We start from the raw sequence: 21,744 nt of genomic DNA, 5'->3' as shown, positions 1-21,744 counted from the left end.
TATCCTGCATTATATTATATTACATTATATTGTTTTATATCCCTTACCTACTCTTATAGTTACGCTGCTGGCCAGTATGACTTACTACCATAATGTCTTTATACCTGTATCAATGTACATAATAATACTACAACTCTGTACATCTGATTAGCACTATTACTCAGTACTAATTCATATATTTTATACCCAGTTTAATCACCAGTGCATTGTATATTACTGTTGCACTTTACTGCTACATTTGCACTCTGGTTGGATGCCAAACCTCTTTTTGTTGTACTGTACTTGTGCTGTATGATGACAATACATTTGAAAGTCATTCATTAAAAAAAAGGTATATATACTGTTTTGGATATTTATAAAATATAAAACTGGATTCTTGTATATAAATTTAATTATCTTGTGCCTGCAAAAAAAATGCACCTGGCCCAACATCAAGGCCTATATAGGCTCTTAATTGGTGTATAGTTGGGCTTCAGTTAGACATGACAGATCTCCATATATTTTTCGATTAACCTTTGTGTTGTCCTCAAAACGCACGGGTCAAAAGTCACACCCTGCATGCTGTGGGCAAACATTGCATTCATTCCTCTCTCCATAATTCACGTTATCTGACTGATAGGTGGCATTCACTCACTCCGGCCCTCGACACGCCCCACTCTCTACGAGTTTCTGCTCAACCAGTTTAGCCTCTCTCTCTCTCTCTCTCTCTCTCTCTCTCTCTCTCTCTCTCTCTCTCTCCCTCTCTCTCTCTATTTACTCAATATAAAAGTGTACAGGTAGCACCTGTGTGAGATCACTCCAGCCTCTGCAGCTCCTTGAGAACACCAGCCGACATTCACACAGGCAGCAGCATCATTCAAGAAGAGAGGCAACTCACCCCCCACCACCACCACCACCACCACACCACCATAACCATCTCACCATGTCGGACCAGGACGACTGCCATCTGTGTAAGGAGTACTTCAGGGACCCAGTGTCCATCCCGTGTGGTCACGTCTTCTGCGCCCTCTGCCTGAAGACCTACTGGGACCACGCCGACCACACTGGCTCCTTCCTGTGCCCCCAGTGTCGGGTCAGCTACAACAAGAGGCCCACGCCGCGCCGCGTGGGCGGCAGCTCCAGCGCGTCGCGCCGCCAGTCTGCCGCGTCCCCGTCGTCTAGTACTCTGCCGCGCGGCGGCGGCGGCGCCTCCGACTCCGCCTTCCCCCCCCCTCCGCCGTCCCCGGACTACAATTACGCGAGCGCGCAGGACGTGGGCTGCGACATCTGCATCGGCAAGAAGCACCGGGCCGTCAAGTCGTGCCTGATGTGCCTGGCGTCGTACTGCGAGAAGCACCTGAAGCCCCACTACGAGTCGGCCACCTTCAAGCGCCACAAGCTGGTGGACGAGATCGGCCACCTGGACCGGCAGATCTGCCCGCAGCACCAGAAGGGCCTGGAGCTGTTCTGCCGCACCGACCAGATGTGCATCTGCGTGCTGTGCACCGTGAAGGAGCACAAGGGCCACGACATGGTGTCCGCGGAGCAGGAGAGGGCCGACGAACAGGTGAGGGCCCCCGGGGTTGTCTCTCTCTCTGTCTGTGTACAGTATCTGATGATGAATTGAAAATGGGGGGGACCCTGATGTAAACAAGACGAACGTCTTTCTCTGGTCTGCATCCCCTTAACAATTGTGTGTATTGAGCCGTACTGTCTGTATTGTATACCCATTCTGCAATCTGTTAAATAAAGTTTTCATTCATTCATGATGATGATTGATAATAATGTATAGCGACCCTGGGATTTGGGTGATTGGTCAGCCGAGCTGTCACTCTGCACTCTACCAACCTGGGGCTGGCAGGCGACGCTATGGTTACAATAATAATAATAATAATAATAATAATAATAATAATAATAATAATAATAATAATAATAATAATAATAATAATAATAATAATAATAATAATAACAACTTTATTTATATAGCACCTTTCTACATGGAATGCAGGCCAAAGTGCTTCAAAGCAAATAAAATGAACAAATTGCATATCTTTTGCAGTTGACAGAATAAAATAAATGCATAAGGTGCAGACGTAAAAATAGGTATAAAACTAGACAATAAAAGTATAGTGCAACGTAAACACAGATAATATAGGCATAAAATAAGTACAATAAGTACAGTGTTGCTCGAAAGCATGTGAGTGATAATGATAATGATAATGATGATGATGATGATGGTGTTACCCACAAAGACATGCGAACAAAGCCTCTATATAAGACCTTCTAAATCATGCTGTATATGGAACCTGACAATACTGGACTTTTAGGGCAGATACCGGTCATACCGCTATTAGAGAATACATTTAAAAATCCGATATCGATATATCAGCCAAAAATTAACTTTCAAAAATATATTTAAATAAATAATAATAATAATAATAATAATAATAATAATAATAATAATAATAATAATAATAATAATAATAATAATAATAATAATAATAATAATAATAATAATAATAATAATAATAATAATAATAATAATAGTAGTAATAATAATGACCAATATAAACGCCAATACCGACATGTTTGTGATAGGTCGATATCCACAGATTTTGGCCCGTCGGGCTCTAATGTATAATATGTATCTATATAAAAAAAGCAGCTATAGTGTATATCTCTCTGACTTTGTAGTTTGTACATTTGCATGGGCCCAAATTCACAGTCAATTATACTCAAATATACAGTGTGATTTAACAACATGACATGCGTCTCTCTCTATCTATCTCTCTCTCTCTCTAGCTTTCTCTCTCTCTCTCTCTCTAGCTCTCTCTCTCTCTCTCTCTCTCTCTCTCTCTCTCTCTCTCTCTCTCTAGCTCTCTCTCTCTCGCTGATTGATTGATTGATTGAACATTTTATTAACAGATTGCAGAATGGGTACAATACAGTAGGCTACGGCTCAATACACACAATTGTTAAGGGGATGCAGACCAGAGAAAGACTTTCGTCTTGTTTACATCAGGGTCCCCCATTTTCAATTCATCATAACATTTATGACATACACAACATACAGATACAGTACTGTTACATCCATACATTTATTACAAGATATACAAATATACAGTATACTGTTTATTTACAGACAGAGTTTCTAAAAGAGATATACATTCTCCCTCTCTCTCTCTCTCTCTCTCTCACTCTCTCTCTCTCTCTCTCTCTCTCTCTCTCTATAGCTCTCTCTCTCTAGCTCTCTCTCTATCTCTCTATAGCGCTCTCTCTCTCTATCTCTCTCTATCTCTCTATAGCGCTCTCTCTAGCTCTCTCTCTCTCTCTCTCTCTCTGTCTCTCGCTCTCTCGCTTTCCTCTGCTGTGTCCAAGTGATGCATCTGGTATTTTGTTCAATATTACAATTACAATTGTTGTGTGGAGCGACCTCTTCCTATCTTTTCCATATGGATCGTGATGAAAGGATTAAGTGGCGTGCAGGGGCGGAGCTAGGGGGTGGCTACCTGGGCTCAAGCCCCGGATGTATTCTGAAAAGCCCCGAATGTATTTTAAAAAAAATTAAATAAAAATTAAATAATTTTTTTTTTTTTTTTTTTTTTTTCAATTCATCATTGTTACATGAAAATATGTTTGCACCAGATTTAGCAGAAGCTAATTTCCATCTGTGGTCTATCCAGCTGCTAACTGTATTTGAGTGAGTTAAGTCTTGGTGTTATGGTAGACTCAGACCTAAGCTTTAAATCACAATCAACAAGTTGACAAAAACATAATTCTTCCACCTTAGAAACATAGCTAAAGTACGGCCATTTATAAATCAAAAGGACGCTGAAAACCAGATCCATGCCTTTATCTCAAGCCAACTCGACTACTGTAATGCACTCCTTACCGGCCTCCCGAAAAAATACGATGATAACTATTTTATTGCAATGCACTATTGCATTATTTTATTCTATTTTACTAACTATTTTATTGCACTGCACTATTTTACTTTGTATCAGTGAATCATAGACGCCTGGCCATAAGAGCATTCGGAGCATCTCTGCTCTCCCACTATTGAACTTGGGGGAGCAAAGGTATGATCTTGCTCCACCACTTTTTGATTATATGAAAAATATGATATATCCCCCCCCCAATATATAAATCTAACCATAACTACGTTATGGTTAACTGAGTTTTATAGTGAAAAGAGCAGCTTTATTGGTCAAGATTGAAGGCTCTATATTGCAGGAAATTGCACGTACAGGTTCATTAAATTCAAAAATAATCTGTCGTGGAGGGGGTCGTGCGTGACCCCCTCCAAACCACCCATTGCCTGCCAAAAAAAAAAATATATATATATATATATATATATATATATATATATATATATAAAAAAAAAAAAAAAAAAAAAAGGGGGGGCCCATATGGGCTAAGCCCCGGATCTCCTACAATCCTAAATCCGCCCCTGGTGGCGTGCTGTCAGTGGCGTTCCTAGTGTATAGGCCCTGGGCCCTAGATAGAATAGATTACCGAATGCCCCTCCCCCCTCCCCATGTCGGTGAGTGAGTGGGACCTTCCCAGGCAGTTGCCTGCCTAGCTATCTTGTGTTTGTACTTTTATATTACTATTGTATATTTGATTACTTTATTATTTATTATTAATTATTATTAATTATTATTATTTTATTATTATATTTTATACTACTATATTGTATTGTACTGTGAAGCTATGCATCCCCCACCCTGTACCCCCCCCCCCCCCCCCCATGCCGCTTTGACACCCGAATTTCCCCTAGGGGATCAATAAAGGATTATCTTATCTTATCTTAGCTCACAGTCACAAACAGGGCGATTGACGTGACGTGACGTGCAGGGATCGGTAGAAAAAACCGATTGCGCAAATGTCACATTATTTGTAAATGTTGCCCATGCCTATGTGTGCGCCACTGCATGCTGTACGTTAAACAGTAGCTACAGTGCTATTGGGGCCACGCCTTGCCCTCGTGAACGAGGCTGTTAATGTGACTCCTGGGCGTATAGATATCTGCTATACTATGGGGCCCTTTTAAACAAAGAATAATCTGTCGACATCGACTCAATCATGCAACGCTAGGCGTGTATTGTTTACAATGGTGGGGAGTAGGTCTACATGTAATTCATTAGCTAGTTTGACGTTTTTTTTTACTCTTAGCCCTATTTCCTATTCATCCGTGATGTCGATCGACCGGTGAAGTTATTTTTCAGCACAATCCAGGCCGTACTTCACACACAGGACACCCAGTTCCTCTTCCTTAAAACCATCTGAGGTCGCCAAACCCGTAGGCGGGTTTACAAAAGTATATTTGTGTTGTATTTTTGTTATATATATATATAAATGTGCTCTAGATACCATTCAGCCACTAGAGGTCGCACTAGAGTGCCAGCATGTCATTTATCCAATCAGGTGTATTCCACGTGGGGGAAATGGGAAGTAGGGAGGGGATACATGCGAGCAACAACATTCATGTTGGACCATTTTGGATAATAACAACAATAATAATGCTAGTAATAATAATAAACTTTATTTGTATAGCACCGTTGAAACAAGAAAAGCAGCCCTAAAGTGATTCATGGCAGTAAAAATAGACAGCAGTGCAATAAAATAGCTCTAATTTACAATGCAATAATTACAGTGTGGAGTCTATATGGACGAATGTATTAAAAGGCTAAGGTGAAGAGATAACGTTTTTAGCGTACTTTTGAAAATATTTAGTGAGCTAGCCTCCCTAATGTCCACAGGCAGGGTGTTCCATAGCTTTGGTGCGTATTTAGCAAAGTCCCCGGTTTTCTTTTGGCTGCTGTTAGGAACCTTCACTGCGGCCACTAAATCGAACACACCCTCATACCCTCTGTCCGTGTCTCTGCTTTCCCCCCCGACTCCGATTCGATCTGCGTCACGTGGGTGGATGTGGTCGAACTGCTTCTTCAACGTGGTGTTGGTTTTAATAAACCATTCGTCAGAGTAGTTCAAATGCACAGAGGTGTAACTTACTTCAGTGTGAAGTGGTTAGCAGTGTGGTTAAACTTCAGTTTCAGACAAGGCCGTAGGTGTGGTTTCAACATGGGGGGGACACTTTAAGGGGGCTTGGTGGTCCTCCCCCGGGAAATCATGAGCGTCAAACACTTTTCTGCACCAATCTGTGCCTTTTCTGCATCAATTTATGGTGGAAATGCTTTTATTTATGTAAAGGGTAATTCACATCAAATTAGGTCTCACACACAAGATAGTTCAAAATACAGGTCCGAAATATCTATCTAATTATTTTAATCGATTCCGTGACAATCATTCATACTCCACTAGAAGGAGCAGTACGGATTTTATTCTGCCAAAATGTAACTCCCTAATGGGCACAAATACTTTTTTATATTCTGCAGCACTGGAGTGAAACAAGCTTCCAGTGGCCCTGAAAAACATCGAAGAGGGGGGACGTTTTAGACGTGCCACAAAGAAATGGCTAGCCAGTGAAGTATAGAATAGCCATAGGAAGGAGAGGGTAGGGAGTGTTTTTTTGTATGGGGTTGCTATTATGTTTTATTCAGTTTTTTTATTATGATGCTCTATGTTTTATTATGATGCTCTATGTTTTATTATGATGCTCTATGTTTTATTATGATGCTCTGTTTTAGTATGTTTTATTATGATGCTCTATGTTTTATGATGTCTGTCCATGTCCAAAATCAGGGACCATGATGGAAATAAGTGCTTGCACTTTCTCATGTTTTTATCCCTTGGATGCTGTCTTTTACTCCACAATAAAAATCAATCAATCAATCAATCAATCAAGGAAAAGACAATATTCAGGAACCCGCTGACACAAATATAATGGAATATAACGCAGTAAGACTCTCAGACATCCTGTGTTGCTTTCAGATATTTATTCTATAATTAACATTGTCTGAGGGGGACACATGTACCTCTTCTCAACACTGAGGAGGGCGGACCTGTCCCCCGCAGCCCCCCCCCCTAAAGCCACACCTACTGTATGGTTTCGGGAGACATTCCCCAGAACAGCCTGAATGACGGATATATTCTCTCGCTTGTCCTCCTCGCAGCAACGTCTGGGCGGGACGCAGGCGGAGATCCAGGAGAGGATCCACGACCGACTGAAGCAGATGGAGGAGCTGAAGCAAGCCGTGGACCAGCTCAAGGTCTGTCACAGGTTAACCCTTCGTGTGGTCCACTGGGGGGACCCGTTTTCAATGTTCACTAAAAAGGGAAATGACACCATTAACACTCTTAATACTCATCGACGGGTCTTCCTGTGCGTTTCCCGTGCAGAACTGGTGACATGGTGACCTTTGGTACACTATAGACTGTTTCCTAGAGTTTCCTAGAGTAACATGGTGATCTTTGGTACACTATAGACTGTTTCCTAGAGTAACATGGTGACCTTTGGTACACTATAGACTGTTTCCTAGAGTTTCCTAGAGTAACATGGTGACCTTTGGTACACTATAGACTGTTTCCTAGAGTAACATGGTGACCTTTGGTACACTATAGACTGTTTCCTAGAGTTTCCTAGAGTAACATGGTGACCTTTGGTACACTATAGACTGTTTCCTAGAGTTCCATAGAGTAACATGGTGATCTTTGGTACACTATAGACTGTTTCCTAGAGTAACAGGGTGATCTTTGGTACACTATAGACTGTTTCCTAGAGTAACAGGGTGATCTTTGGTACACTATAGACTGTTTCCTAGAGTAACAGGGTGATCTTTGGTATACTATAGACTGTTTCCTAGAGTAACATGGTGACCTTTGGTACACTATAGACTGTTTCCTAGAGTTTCCTAGAGTAACATGGTGATCTTTGGTACACTATAGACTGTTTCCTAGAGTAACATGGTGACCTTTGGTACACTATAGACTGTTTCCTAGAGTTTCCTAGAGTAACATGGTGACCTTTGGTACACTATAGACTGTTTCCTAGAGTTCCATAGAGTAACATGGTGATCTTTGGTACACTATAGACTGTTTCCTAGAGTAACAGGGTGATCTTTGGTACACTATAGACTGTTTCCTAGAGTAACATGGTGATCTTTGGTACACTATAGACTGTTCCATAGAGTAACATGGTGATCTTTGGTACACTATAGACTGTTTCCTAGAGTAACAGGGTGATCTTTGGTACACTATAGACTGTTTCCTAGAGTAACAGGGTGATCTTTGGTACACTATAGACTGTTTCCTAGAGTAACATGGTGATCGCTGGTATACAATATAGTCTCCTAGAGCAGAAGGGTCCCACGAAAACCCCACAGGTTAACCCTTCGTGTGGTCCGCTGGGGCACCCCGTTCTCAATGTTCCCTAAAAGAGAAACGATACCATTAAAGGGGAACTATCTTATAAATGGCCTTTTTGAGTGTTTAGCATTGTTTCCTAGCTATGTGAACTTATATTAATATGATCTATGTCTCAAAATTCTCATATTGGCGCATTCTTCCAATTCTCCTCTCACAATATTCACCCTCACTGAACTGAGTCATCTGAAAATGTGCCTATATGTGATGTCATATAGTCACCGCTGCATGTTAATGTTCAGGTGAACCAGAACGCGCAGTGGTTTAGGAGCCCAGGCTCAAAACAGCTCGAGATCTTGAGGTAGAAAAATGCTGTTTTTGAGGACTTGATTAGAAATACAAAACAATGAATAAAAAAAATATATATATTACAGAGGTGTTCCATAGACTCACAGGAATTGTGTAAAAGTGCCCAAATAGTGAAAGAAATAGTAAAATAGTTCCCCTTTAACACTTTAAATGCTCATCGACGACGCGTCTCTTCCTCTCCCCCGTGTCTCCCGCGTGCAGAACTCGGCTCAGAGGGCCATGCAGGACTGCGAGAAGATGTTCACGGACATGCTGCGCTCCATCGAGAGGATGCAGCAGGAGATGACCAAGCTCATCACCACCAACAAGAGGGCGGCGCTCAGCAACGCCGAGGGCCACATGGACCGGCTGACCCACGAGATCTCCGACCTGAAGAGGAGGGACGCCGAGATCACCCAGCTGTCGCGCACGGAGGACCACATCCACTTCATCCAGGTGAGGGAGGCTCCAGCGGTTACATTTTAGTTAGGGATGTCCGATATTATCGGCCGATATTGGCATTCAAATGTAATATCGGAAATTATCGGTATCGGTTTAAAAAAAAAATCTATTTAAAGATCCTTTTTTTTTTTACATTTCTTTAACCTTTATTTACCCAGGCAAGCAATTAAGAACAAATTCTTAATTTATTTATTGTCAAAAGTATGCATAATGTTGTGTTAATTCCACGACAAGAGATATGTAATGTTAATTACCTGAAATTATTCAGTTTTTTGGGGGGGGGGGGGCAGCATATATCGGTATCGGTTGATATCGGTATCAGAAATTAAGAGTTGGACAATATCGGTATATCGGATATCGGTAAAAAAGCCAATATCGAACATCCCTAATTTTAGTCCTTTAGCTGAACGCTTTTTATCCAAGGCGACATACTTACAGCAAGTCAGCAGGAAGGAAGGGTACAACTCTGGCAGCGGAGGGTCAGTAAGACCCAAAGAGTTTGTCAAACAGTGTTGAACTTGAGGGCAACAGTCTTGAGTGCATAGTAGTGTAGACATAGTAGCATAGTAGGTAGTAGTGTAGACATAGTAGCATAGTAGGTAGTAGTGTAGACATATTAGCATCGTAGGTAGTAGTGTAGACATAGTAGCATAGTAGGTAGTAGTGTAGACATAGTAGCATAGTAGGTAGTAGTGTAGACATAGTAGCATCGTAGGTAGTAGTGTAGACATAGTAGCATAGTAGGTAGTAGTGTAGACATAGTAGCATAGTAGGTAGTAGTGTAGACATAGTAGCATAGTAGGTAGTAGTGTAGACATAGTAGCATAGTAGGTAGTAGTGTAGACATAGTAGCATATTAGGTAGTAGTGTAGACATAGTAGCATAGTAGGTAGTAGTGTAGACATAGTAGCATAGTAGGTAGTAGTGTAGACATAGTAGCATATTAGGTAGTAGTGTAGACATAGTAGCATATTAGGTAGTAGTGTAGACATAGTAGCATAGTAGGTAGTAGTGTAGACATAGTAGCATAGTAGGTAGTAGTGTAGACATAGTAGCATATTAGGTAGTAGTGTAGACATAGTAGGTAGTAGTGTAGACATAGTAGCATAGTAGGTAGTAGTGTAGACATAGTAGCATATTAGGTAGTAGTGTAGACATAGTAGCATATTAGGTAGTAGTGTAGACATAGTAGCATATTAGGTAGTAGTGTAGACATAGTAGCATATTAGGTAGTAGTGTAGACATAGTAGGTAGTAGTGTAGACATAGTAGGTAGTAGTGTAGACATAGTAGCATAGTAGGTAGTAGTGTAAACGTATTTGCATAGTAGGTAGTAGTGTAGACGTATTTGCATAGTAGGTAGTAGTGTAGACGTATTTGCATAGTAGCTAGTAGTGTAGACATATTTGCATGGTAGTAGTGTAGACATATTAGCAATAGCATAGTTAGCAATAGCATAGTTAGCATAGATAGTAGTATATACATATTAGCATAATAGATAGTAGTATACCGATATTATCGGCCGATATTGGCATTAAAATGTAATATCAGAAATCGGCATCGGTTAAAAAGAAAATATATATATATATTTTTTCTTTTTTTCTTTTACATTTATTTAACCTTTATTTACCCAGGCAAACAAGTAAGAACAAATTCTTGTTTTATTTATTGTGAAAAGACAAGAGCTATGTAATGTTAACGACCTGAATCGGTATCGGACACACATTAGCATAGTAGGTAGTAGTATAGGCAAGGTAGATTCCTTAGTAGCAAAGTGCATAATAGTAAAAGACAGTACATAGGTTAGTAATCTAAATATGACTTGTAGCCTGTTTACCAATCAGCACACACATTTGACATTACCCACACAGTTTTCCTGAGCGTAGCTTAGGGGCGCAGTCATTGTGAATTGGAGCTTGTTGTGGTAACCCTCCTCAAACTGATCTCCTCGTCACTCAGACAGCTGAGCTCCTCAGGGAACATGTTTTGCACTCTGGTCGGTTGCCAGACTCCTTTTAATTGTACTGTACCTGTGCTGTGTGATGACAATACATTTGAATCTAATCCAGGGCTTCTCAAACTTTTTCATAACGTGACCCCATTTTATTTAGGATTCTTTTTGGCGAGCCCACACTTAATAATAATAATAATAATAATAATAATAATAATAATAATAATAATAATAATAATAATAATAATAATAATAATAATAATAATAATAATAATAATAATAATAATAATAATAATAATAATAATAATAATAATAATAATAATAATAATAATAATAATAATAATAATAATAATAATAATAATAATAATAATACATCTATTTTATATAGCGCTTTTCCAGGTGCTCAAAGACGCTTAACTTAACACATTGACCGCCAGCAGCAGGGGGCGCTGATCCCCCTTCAGCGCCAGGTCTTTATTCAATGGATATAGTTTTAGAATGCCAGACTTGCGAGTCCTAAAACTATATTTTATATTATAGCTATGGATCTAATAACGCCGTCGACTGTCAGTGAGTTGCTTCTGGTCAACGTGCAAAAAAAAAACGGATTGACGTTTTATACCGTTTTGAATATGACTATGGTTTGGGTGATTCCCTCGACCCCAATTTGGTTTGCGACCCATAGTTTGAGAACCACTGACTAATCTAATCTCATCCACAGACCTACCACATGCTGATCGCCCAGACGGAGGCAGAGGAGCTGCCGACGGTGAGCGTCAACCCCTACTTCTCCTTCGGCCCCGTCACCAAGGCCGTCTCCGAGATGAAGGAGCACCTCACCGAGTTCAGCAACGACGAGCTGGTCAAGGTGGCCAAGACGGGTGAGTGGACCGGACGACAAGAAGCTGAATACCGAACAGTGTCCGTGTGTGAACACACAGAACCTGGACGGCCACAGAGGGTCTGTCTTTGGTACACTATAGACTGTTTCCTCGAGTAACATGGTGACCTTTGGTACACTATAGACTGTTTCCTCGAGTAACATGGTGACCTTTGGTACACTATAGACTGTTTCCTAGAGTAACATGGTGATCTTTGGTACACTATAGACTGTTTCCTAGAGTAACATGGTGATCTTTGGTACACTATAGACTGTTTCCTCGAGTAACATGGTGACCTTTGGTACACTATAGACTGTTTCCTCGAGTAACATGGTGACCTTTGGTACACTATAGACTGTTTCCTAGAGTAACATGGTGATCTTTGGTACACTATAGACTGTTTCCTAGAGTAACATGGTGATCTTTGGTACACTATAGACTGTTTCCTAGAGTAACATGGTGATCTTTGGTACACTATAGACTGTTTCCTAGAGTAACATGGTGATCGCTGGTACACTATAGACTGTTTCCTAGAGTAACATGGTGACCTTTGGTACACTATAGACTGTTTCCTAGAGTTTCCTCGAGTAACATGGTGATCTTTGGTACATTATAGACTGTTTCCTAGAGTTTCCTCGAGTAACATGGTGATCTTTGGTACATTATAGACTGTTTCCTAGAGTAACATGGTGATCTTTGATACATTATAGACTGTTTCCTAGAGTTTCCTCTAGTAGGTGGTTTACTTCCACAGCGGGTGACTAAGCCCTCGTTATCTCAAGAACCCTGGTATCGGACAAATGGCCATTTGTAAATGTTGATTTGAACAGGAATGTCCAGTCTATCAACTCAGCTTCTGTGGGTAAACACTGTGGTCTGAGAAAAATCTACAACGTTCCTTTATTTATTTTAAAATATTTGTACACACAACCTGCCTACCGTTGTTCATTGAACCATTGGTTTCTCTCATTGCAGTCAACAAGATGCCCTTCTGCCAGCTGGACGAAGGCAATGGCAAAAAGAGACAAACAATCAAAGGTAAGAGACAATGCAACGTCAGAAGTGAAAAGTGAAACATGTTTCAGGAAATATGAGTTCAGAAAATGAGACAGACAGACATATATATAGACAGACAGACAGACAGACAGGCAGGCAGACAGGCAGGCAGACAGACAGGCAGGCAGACAGACAGACAGACAGACAGACAGGCAGACAGACAGACAGACAGACAGACAGACAAGCCAGACAGGCAGACAAGCCAGACAGGCAGGCAGACAGACAGACAGGCAGGCATACAGACAGGCAGACAGACAGACAGACAGGCAGACAGACAGACAGACAGGCAGACAGACAGTTAGACAGGCAGACAGACAGACAGGCAGGCATACAGACAGGCAGACAGACAGACAGACAGGCAGACAGACAGACAGACAGGCAGACAGACAGTTAGACAGGCAGACAGACAGACAGGCAGACAGACAGGCAGGCAGACAGACAGACAGACAGACAGTTAGACAGATAGACAGACAGACAAGACAGACAGACAGTTAGACAGACAGACAGACAGTTAGACAGATAGACAGACAGACAGACAGACAAGACAGACAGACAGACAGTTACACAGACAGACAGACAGACAGACAGACAGACAGACAGACAGACAGACAGTTAGACAGATAGACAGACAGACAGACAGACAGACAAGACAGACAGACAGTTAGACAGATAGACAGACAGACAGACAAGACAGACAGACAGACAGTTAGACAGATAGACAGACAGGCAGGCAGACAGATAGACAGACAGGCAGAAAAGACAGGCAGACAGACAGACAGATAGACAGGCAGACAGACAGACAGACAGACAGACAGACAGACAGACAGACAGACAGACAGACAGACAGACAGACAGACAGACAGACAGACAGACAGACAGACAGGCAGACAGACAGACAGACAGACAGACAGACAGACAGACAGACAGACAGACCAGACAGACAGACAGACAGATAGATACTACACATAAATAATTACACAACAATAAAGATACTATACAAAAACGTAGATATAAATTGAAATTCCTTTGTGTTGTTTTTCTTGAATCCTTTTCTCTAATAATCTATGATAAATGATCCAAGACTCTATCATGTCACGTCAATAAGCCATTGTCTCACCAATTATCTAATAGTACAGTATGTTGTAATATTTTGGTATATATTTCCATCTCTCTTCAGCCGACGAAGCGCCCGCCGTGTACAAGTCTCTGCCCCAGGAGCCCCAGCACAGGAACGACTTCCTGAAATGTAAGTCTGACGAGGCAAAGAGCAAAGGATAACAAATCCATTAAAACACGTACAACTTGATTGACAAAGGTTGGAGATCAAGGTTTTAAACTGTGCAACAGAGGAGGAGAATCTCGAGCTTTAATGACCGTTGGAGTTAATGCCATGAGGAGCTAGAGGGGCATCGTAGCAAAATGCAGATTTACCCTGTTCAGAGCGAACTCAGGGGACCAGCCAGTCACTAGAACGGGTTCCATAGGTTCCAGCATTCCATTCCAATAATGCTTATGATGTAGTATAAGGAGATAGCTTACCAGTAATTCTGTAGTATAAGGAGATAGCTTACCAGTAATGATGTAGTATAAGGAGATAGCTTACCAATAATGATGTAGTATAAGGAGATAGCTTACCAGTAATGATGTAGTATAAGGAGATAGCTTACCAATAATGCTGTAGTATAAGGAGGTATCTTACCAATAATGCTGTAGTATAAGGAGATAGCTTACCAATAATTCTGTAGTATAAGGAGACAGCTTACCAATAATGATGTAGTATAAGGAGATAGCTTACCAATAATGATGTAGTATAAGGAGATAGCTTACCAATAATGCTGTAGTATAAGGAGATAGCTTACCAATAATGATGTAGTATAAGGAGATAGCTTACCAGTAAGGGCCTTAAAATGTACAAAAAAACAGTTCTGTTTTGGTCTGATGTGTGGGTTGGAGTTGAGTTTGGAGGGGTACTTCCTTCTATACGTTAAAGGTGCTCTAAGTGGTATTCCTTTGTTAAAATAAGTGTTTAGTAGCTCTACATTCCGACAGCCATCACTGATATAGAGTGTCTGGTCAGTAACATGGGCCTCTCAGTCCCTCCTGCTCTGCAGTAAACAGCCATCACTGATATAGAGTGTCTGGTCAGTAACATGGGTCTCTCAGTCCCTCCACTCTGCAGTAAACAGTCATCACTGATATAGAGTGTCTGGTCAGTAACATGGGTCTCTCAGGCCTCCGCTCTGCAGTAAACAGCCATCACTGATATAGAGTGTCTGGTCAGTAACATGGGTCTCTCAGTCCCTCCTCTCTGCAGTAAACAGCCATCACTGATATAGAGTGTCTGGTCAGTAACATGTGTCTCTAAGTCCCTCCTGTTCTGCAGTAAACAGTCATCACTGATATAGAGTGTCTGGTCAGTAACATGGGTCTCTCAGTCCCTCCTCTCTGCAGTAAACAGTCATCACTGATATAGAGTGTCTGGTCAGTAACATGGGTCTCACAGTCCCTCCTGCTCTGCAGTAAACAGTCATCACTGATATAGAGTGTCTGGTCAGTAACATGGGTCTCTCAGTCCCTCCACTCTGCAGTAAACAGACAATAAATGTTCTGGTATCCCGTTCCCACTTTATCCAATCAGGAGAGAGAACCCTAGATATTCTTAGTTATTTCAAGAAACCCTGCCAAGCCAAATGTGCTTTACTGCACTGGTAGATTATTTGACTTGTTTCAAGCACACATTTGTTTTTATTTCATATTTTTGTCATATCTTTTGCATTATAGAGTTCTCTCTCCTGATTGGATAACCTTTACTGCAGAGCGGAGGGACTGGCAGTTCAGTGCTAGAATAGCTCTATATCAGTGTAGAGCTATTATTTTAACACGTAGATCACTTATTTCAAGAAACCAAAAAGATATCACTTACAGCACCTTTAACTACTTAGTAACAGTGTTAATGTTAATCATGTGACAAATAAATGTCAGTATTCTTCCCACAACTGGGACCCAGGCTCTATTAAAAAATGTAGGGACCCCACCTCAAGCCATGTTTAGCATCCATCCTTGAGAAGAATTGTGTTAGTGGACAGTCTGTGGTTAGTCTGTGGTTAAAGTCACAGCGGTGTCGCTATACCTGTGTCCAGATCATAGGCCCGACAGATCTGGTCGAGACCGCCGGGTGTCCCACCAGCTGTGACCAGCAGGGGGCGCCAGTTTCACAGCAACAGACAGGTGACATCTATAATATACCCCTGGGATATAATCAGGCCTTTTCAAAGGGAGACTAACCACTTCCTGTAATGTGACACATGACCCCCCAGATATTTTGGCCTAATGTGCCATTTTCATCCCATGACTTTGCTGCTGCTTTTAATGTAAATTAAAATAAAAATTTTAATTAATTAATTAATTAATTAAAGGTGCTGTTAGTGGTTTTCTTTTGTTAAAGTGTCTGGTCAGTAACATGGGTCTCCCAGTCCCTCCGCTCTGCAGTAAACACAAAATAAAATGTCCCACTTTATCAATCAGGAGAGAGAACCCTAGATATGTTTACTAATTTCAAGAAATCTTGCCAGGCCAAATTTGCTGGCCGATTATTTGACTTGTTTCAAGGACACATTCGTTTTTATTTCTTATTTCTGTCAGACCATTTTTGCAGTGTGGAGTTCTCTCTCCTGATTTGGTAAAGTGAGAACGGGATACAAGATTTTTTTTTTTTTTTTTTTTGTTTACTGCACAGAACGGAGGGACTGGGAGACCGAGACCCATGTTACTGACCAGACTATATCAGTGATGGCTGTCGGAATGTAGAGATATTATTTTAACATCTAGAGACGACTTATTGTAACAAAGAAAATTCCACTTACAGCTCCTATAAAGCATCGATGAATCTGTCAGCACGCAGACTGTGGGTCTTTGAGTCCCAATGCATTCGTTCGCTGGAGATCTAACATCCTACAACTAACAAGGGTGCACAGGCTTCTTTTAACGATTGTAAAGATAGTGACTTTACTAATCTGGGGGTGTATTAAGAACATTGTTGATATTAACTAAAAGCCAGTTGAATTAACTGCAGCGGTTACTAATGGGTAACTGTTTTAAAGATGTCTGCTCCCATGTTTGATGTCATATCCAGTCAGCTGTGTCTCACATCTGCCTTTGCCTTAGCATAGCACTAGCAACATTAGCTACCAAACATGAATGAATGAATGAAAACTTTATTTAACAGATTGCAGAATGGGTACAATACAGTACGGCTCAATACACAATTGTTAAGGGGATGCAGACCAGAGAAAGACCTTTGTCTTGTTTACATCAGGGTCCCCCATTTTCAATTCATAGTGACATTTATGACATACACAACAACATACATGACATCATGACATTTATGACATAGGGACATACATGACATACAGGTATATAGTACTGTTACATTTGTGACATATATGATATGCAAATATACAGTACTGTTACCCATAGATCCTAACAGAGAATATACATATGATGGGGAGGAGACATTAGGAGGGGGTGGGTGGGTGGGTGGGAGAGAAATATACATACGGTGGGGAGGAGACTGTCTATTAGGAGGGGGTGGGGGGGGTTTGGACATTTACCGAACATTGGTGCCATGTCAGCTACGACGCGTTGCAGCTGGTGCTAGCTAGGGTAGTGTTAATCAAAGATGGTACCATTGCCAAGCATTAGACCTAATATTAGCTAATGTTACTAGTAGCAAATTATGTTCAAGTCTTAATATTTCTCGAGTACTGTATGTTTGCTAGCCGTTAAACAAAGTGGAAACTGTGCCGCATTGCACCACCGGACAGACTAGGTCGGAGGACTAAACGATGTCAACCCGTGGGGGCGGACATCTTTCGATGTGGTTTTACTAAATAACATTACGACCGTCTGTCTGTCTGTCTCCTCTCAGATGCGTGCCAACTCACACTATAGACTCCAACACGGTTTCACTAAATAACATTACGACCGTCTGTCTGTCTGTCTCCTCTCAGACGCGTGCCAGCTCACACTAGACTCCAACACGGGTTCACTAAATAACATTACGACCGTCTGTCTGTCTGTCTCCTCTCAGACGCGTGCCAGCTCACACTAGACTCCAACACGGTTTCACTAAATAACATTACGACCGTCTGTCTGTGTGTCTCCTCTCAGACGCGTGCCAGCTCACACTAGACTCCAACACGGGTTCACTAAATAACATTACGACCGTCTGTCTGTCTGTCTCCTCTCAGATGCGTGCCAGCTCACACTATAGACTCCAACACGGTTTCACTAAATAACATTACGACCGTCTGTCTGTCTGTCTCCTCTCAGATGCGTGCCAGCTCACACTAGACTCCAACACGGCCTACCGGCAGCTCTACCTGTCCCGGGGGAACCGCAAGGCGACCCTGAAGCGGGACCCGCAGGCCTACGGCGAAAGCGCCTCCCGCTTCGACTGCCTGCCCCAGGTGCTGTGTAAGGAGGCGCTGTCCGGAGCCTCCTACTACTGGGAGGTGGAGTGGAGCGGCGAGGGCGCCTCCATCGGGGTCACCTACAAGGGCATCAAGCGCATCGGCTACGGCGACAGCTGCCGCATCGGCTACAACCGCAAGTCCTGGAGCCTCTTCTGCTCCGACGCCAGCTACTCGGCGCGTCACGGCAAGGAGCAGACGGAGATCACCGCCGCGTACTCCTCGCGCATCGGCGTGTTCCTGGACCACGCGGCCGGCACCCTGTCCTTCTACGCCGTCGGAGACGCCATGTCGCTCATCCACCGCTTCAAGGCGTCCTTCGCCGAGGCCGTCTACCCGGGCTTCTGGGTCTGGTACGAGTCGGCCGTCACCCTCGGCCAGCTGTGAGCCTGTTGTTGTGGGAGCGTTGGCCGCGCGGCTCGGCCTCCAATGGTTGCTGGACATTAGTGATTTGAAAGGTGTTTAAAGGTGCACTGTGTCGCTATTTGAAGACCGCCGCAGAGAGAAGTGACAATAATTCCGATGGTATGTTTTGACAAGTGAATAAAAGGAGAGACCAGGACAGCAGTCCAACGTATTGTTACAAAGTGGAGTTGGACCGCTGTCCTGGTCTCCTTTTTAGTGGAGTTGGACCGCTGTCCTGGTCTCCTTTTTAGTGGAGTTGGACCGCTGTCCTGGGCCCCGTTCCATGTACGTGGTTCAACTAAGTCGATCAACATGTCCATTATCCAGCTTCAGTTAACCCGATGTTCGAAGCCGGGATTTTCCTGTTTCACAAACCTGGATTCAGTCTCGTTAACTCAAGCCAGACTTGAGAGTCAGGCTAGATGCGCGCTCCCGTTTTAGGTGGAAAGCCAGCACGTATCGATGGCAGAGACCCTGATTCTCAACGGCATTGATTGATTAATTGATTTAAGACTTTATTGACAGATTGCAATAGGCTCAATCGCCTCGCCGACAAGTTAAATGCGTTATCTATAGGCTAATTCTAAGTCCATCATTACCTCAATCAATCAGATTATATTTCTTTAAACTTGCCTGCTGGATTGAATAATCAAATGAGATCTTGCTAGCGAAAATAACTAGTTAACTGTTATACAGAATTACGAGACGGCTTTCTTGCCCATTGATTGATGTATAGTCAATCTTTTACTTATCTACTCTGTGGTGTAACGGGTTGTTCTTTTGACTTCCACACGGACGACCCGGGTTCAAGACCGGGGTCCTTCTTTTTGCAATATAGGAATAATTCAATTTGGTGCACGTTGAGAGCTATATAAAGAATGACATCCTCAATGCATGTAGATTTATAATATTTTAACTTAAAACCAGGCTACTTTGGCGTATAATCATTAATATTATATTCAAAAAAATCATATAGGAAACTCCGGGATTAGAACCCGGGTCGCAAGATTGGGAGTCTTGAGCACTACCGCTGGGCCACTGTGCCAGATGGGATAAATTCATTGTTTATACATTAATGAACGAGAGACCCGTGTTTAGAATATTCCTTATTTTGAATGACGTTTTATTTCTTTATCCTCATTCATTCATGTGACGTCAACGGCTCATTCAATTTCTCAAATCCGTCAAACAGCGCATCTCATCAGACATCTTAATCCCAGTTACAATTAAAATAACCACATTTTTGTGTACATCGCACGAGCGAGCGCCACCGTCGCCACGGTATATATAACGTGCATTATTTAGGACAAAGTGAATTTAATATCAGCATTTTGGGTCTATTTTACATTTCAAAAGCCCCCTCTGGAAGAATGGAGCACAAAAACGTAATTCAGAATGGTATAATGCAGATCGTAGACTGTGGGAATAGTTTCAGGAAACGAGCTGTCACTTCTTTGCGGGGGCGTGGCTCTGCGTGATCGGGCTAACTTGAACTTGAACTCTGCTTTCGAGCAGGCTCAAACTTTTGGATATGTTGTCATGGTGATTTGGGAAATCCACGTACATGAAATCGGAAAGTCAGGCTAACACAGTTATCCAGCTAAAGTTATCCGGCTAACTCGGTTATCCCGGTACATGGAACGGGGCCCTGGTCTCCTTTTTAGTGGAGTTGGACCGCTGTCCTGGTCTCCTTTTTAGGCTTCATTACACAGAGGATCCAGTGCCCGTTCTTCTACATTTAATCCTGGCAAATCTTTTTAATAATGAATAAACAAACTGTCCTCGGAGGAAAAGAGTGTCCATGGAACACGGTTTGAAGTTAGAGAGCAACCTGAAACGTGACTGTTGTTGTTGTTGTTGTTGTTGTTGTTGTTTACAAAGGCAGCGCCCAATATTTTGGGTTTGGGTTTGCTTCCCAGTGCCTCAGAATGATTTTCTTTTGATTTAAGATGGCATGAATAATAAAAAACGGTACTTGTTCCCTACGGATCAGCGCTCAACGAAGGGGCCTGAGTCCATTGTCAAAGGAGAGTCTGAAAGGCCTATAAACTGTTATTCTACAATACTAAGATAGAATCATTATAAGAATGACTTGTAATCAGTATGTTTTGTAAACTAACTGCAGGCTCTTCAAAGGCAAACAAATTCTCCCTCCCCGAAACTGCACAGTACACTTTTAAAGGTGCTGTAAGTGGTATTTAAAAAAAGTGTTAAATAGCTCTACATTCTGACAGCCATCACTGATATAGAGTGTCGGTCAGTAACATGGGTCTCCCAGTCCTTCCGCTCTGCAGTAAACACAAAATGAAAAGAAATAGACCATTATTTTAACAAACAAAGAATAACCACTTGCAGCACCTTTTTATGTTTTACAATAGCCTACATATTGTTTATGCGGGATATGGCAACAGTGTATTCCTACAACATACTGCTCTATATCATTATGTAGGCTGTATGAGTATTGAAATGAGTGGTGAGAATGGGTATTTTTTATAGTTAATAATGTTTTATATTGGGGCCAAATCGACACATTGAAATGACTCGAGGTGTATTTGTTTTTATTCTATTCATATGATCACATGTATAGCCTATATATTTCCTAATCAATCATTTATTTTTTTATCAATAAAGGATTTGATAACAAAGCCTAAACGGTGACATTACTTTGGCAATGTGCCTCTCTCTTTCTTCCTCTCTCTCTTTCTTCCTCTCTCTTTCTTCCCCTCTCTATCCACTAGCAGCTTGCTAGCTCGCTTGTTGGATTATTTCACGTTCGCTATTAAGTACAACCAAAACCATACGTTAACATGGAAGCTCAGACATTTCAAGTATCAACAATGTAACTTTCGGTATTAATGCTTTTGTTCTTGGAAATAACATTATCCTGCTGTGACTCGGAAATAACTAGCTGTTAGAAATGAAAGCAG

At 41.9% G+C, this 21,744-nt stretch overlaps 1 protein-coding gene across 1 annotated transcript; it reads left to right on the top strand.

Moving 5' to 3' along the window:
* Positions 1 to 811: 811 nt before the first annotated feature.
* On the top strand, positions 812 to 21,456 carry ftr83 (finTRIM family, member 83). The gene is made up of 7 exons (XM_084320041.1): positions 812 to 1,546; positions 7,056 to 7,151; positions 8,815 to 9,048; positions 11,726 to 11,885; positions 12,861 to 12,923; positions 14,119 to 14,187; positions 18,273 to 21,456. Exons 1-7 carry the CDS (start codon positions 923 to 925, stop codon positions 18,797 to 18,799), a joined length of 1,773 nt encoding a protein of 590 aa, XP_084176167.1. The 5' UTR covers positions 812 to 922; the 3' UTR covers positions 18,800 to 21,456.
* The last annotated feature ends 288 nt before the right edge of the window (positions 21,457 to 21,744 follow it).

Source organism: Notolepis coatsorum, assembly GCF_963971535.1.
Source record: "Notolepis coatsorum genome assembly, chromosome: 8".
NCBI lineage: Eukaryota > Metazoa > Chordata > Actinopteri > Aulopiformes > Paralepididae > Notolepis > Notolepis coatsorum.
Note: the sequence above shows the minus strand (reverse complement) of the source record. Positions and strands in the feature narration are given on the sequence as shown.

What these genes read in the sequence shown, in the direction of transcription:
- ftr83 (XM_084320041.1), top strand. Translation starts at nt 923, where the DNA reads ATGTCGGACCAGGACGACTGCCATCTGTGTAAGGAGTACTTCAGGGAC. An exon ending in AGGAGAGGGCCGACGAACAG is followed by an intron (nt 1,547 to 7,055) that starts GTGAGGGCCCCC and finishes TCCTCCTCGCAG; the next exon opens with CAACGTCTGGGCGGGACGCA. An exon ending in CAGGAACGACTTCCTGAAAT is followed by an intron (nt 14,188 to 18,272) that starts GTAAGTCTGACG and finishes GTCTCCTCTCAG; the next exon opens with ATGCGTGCCAGCTCACACTA.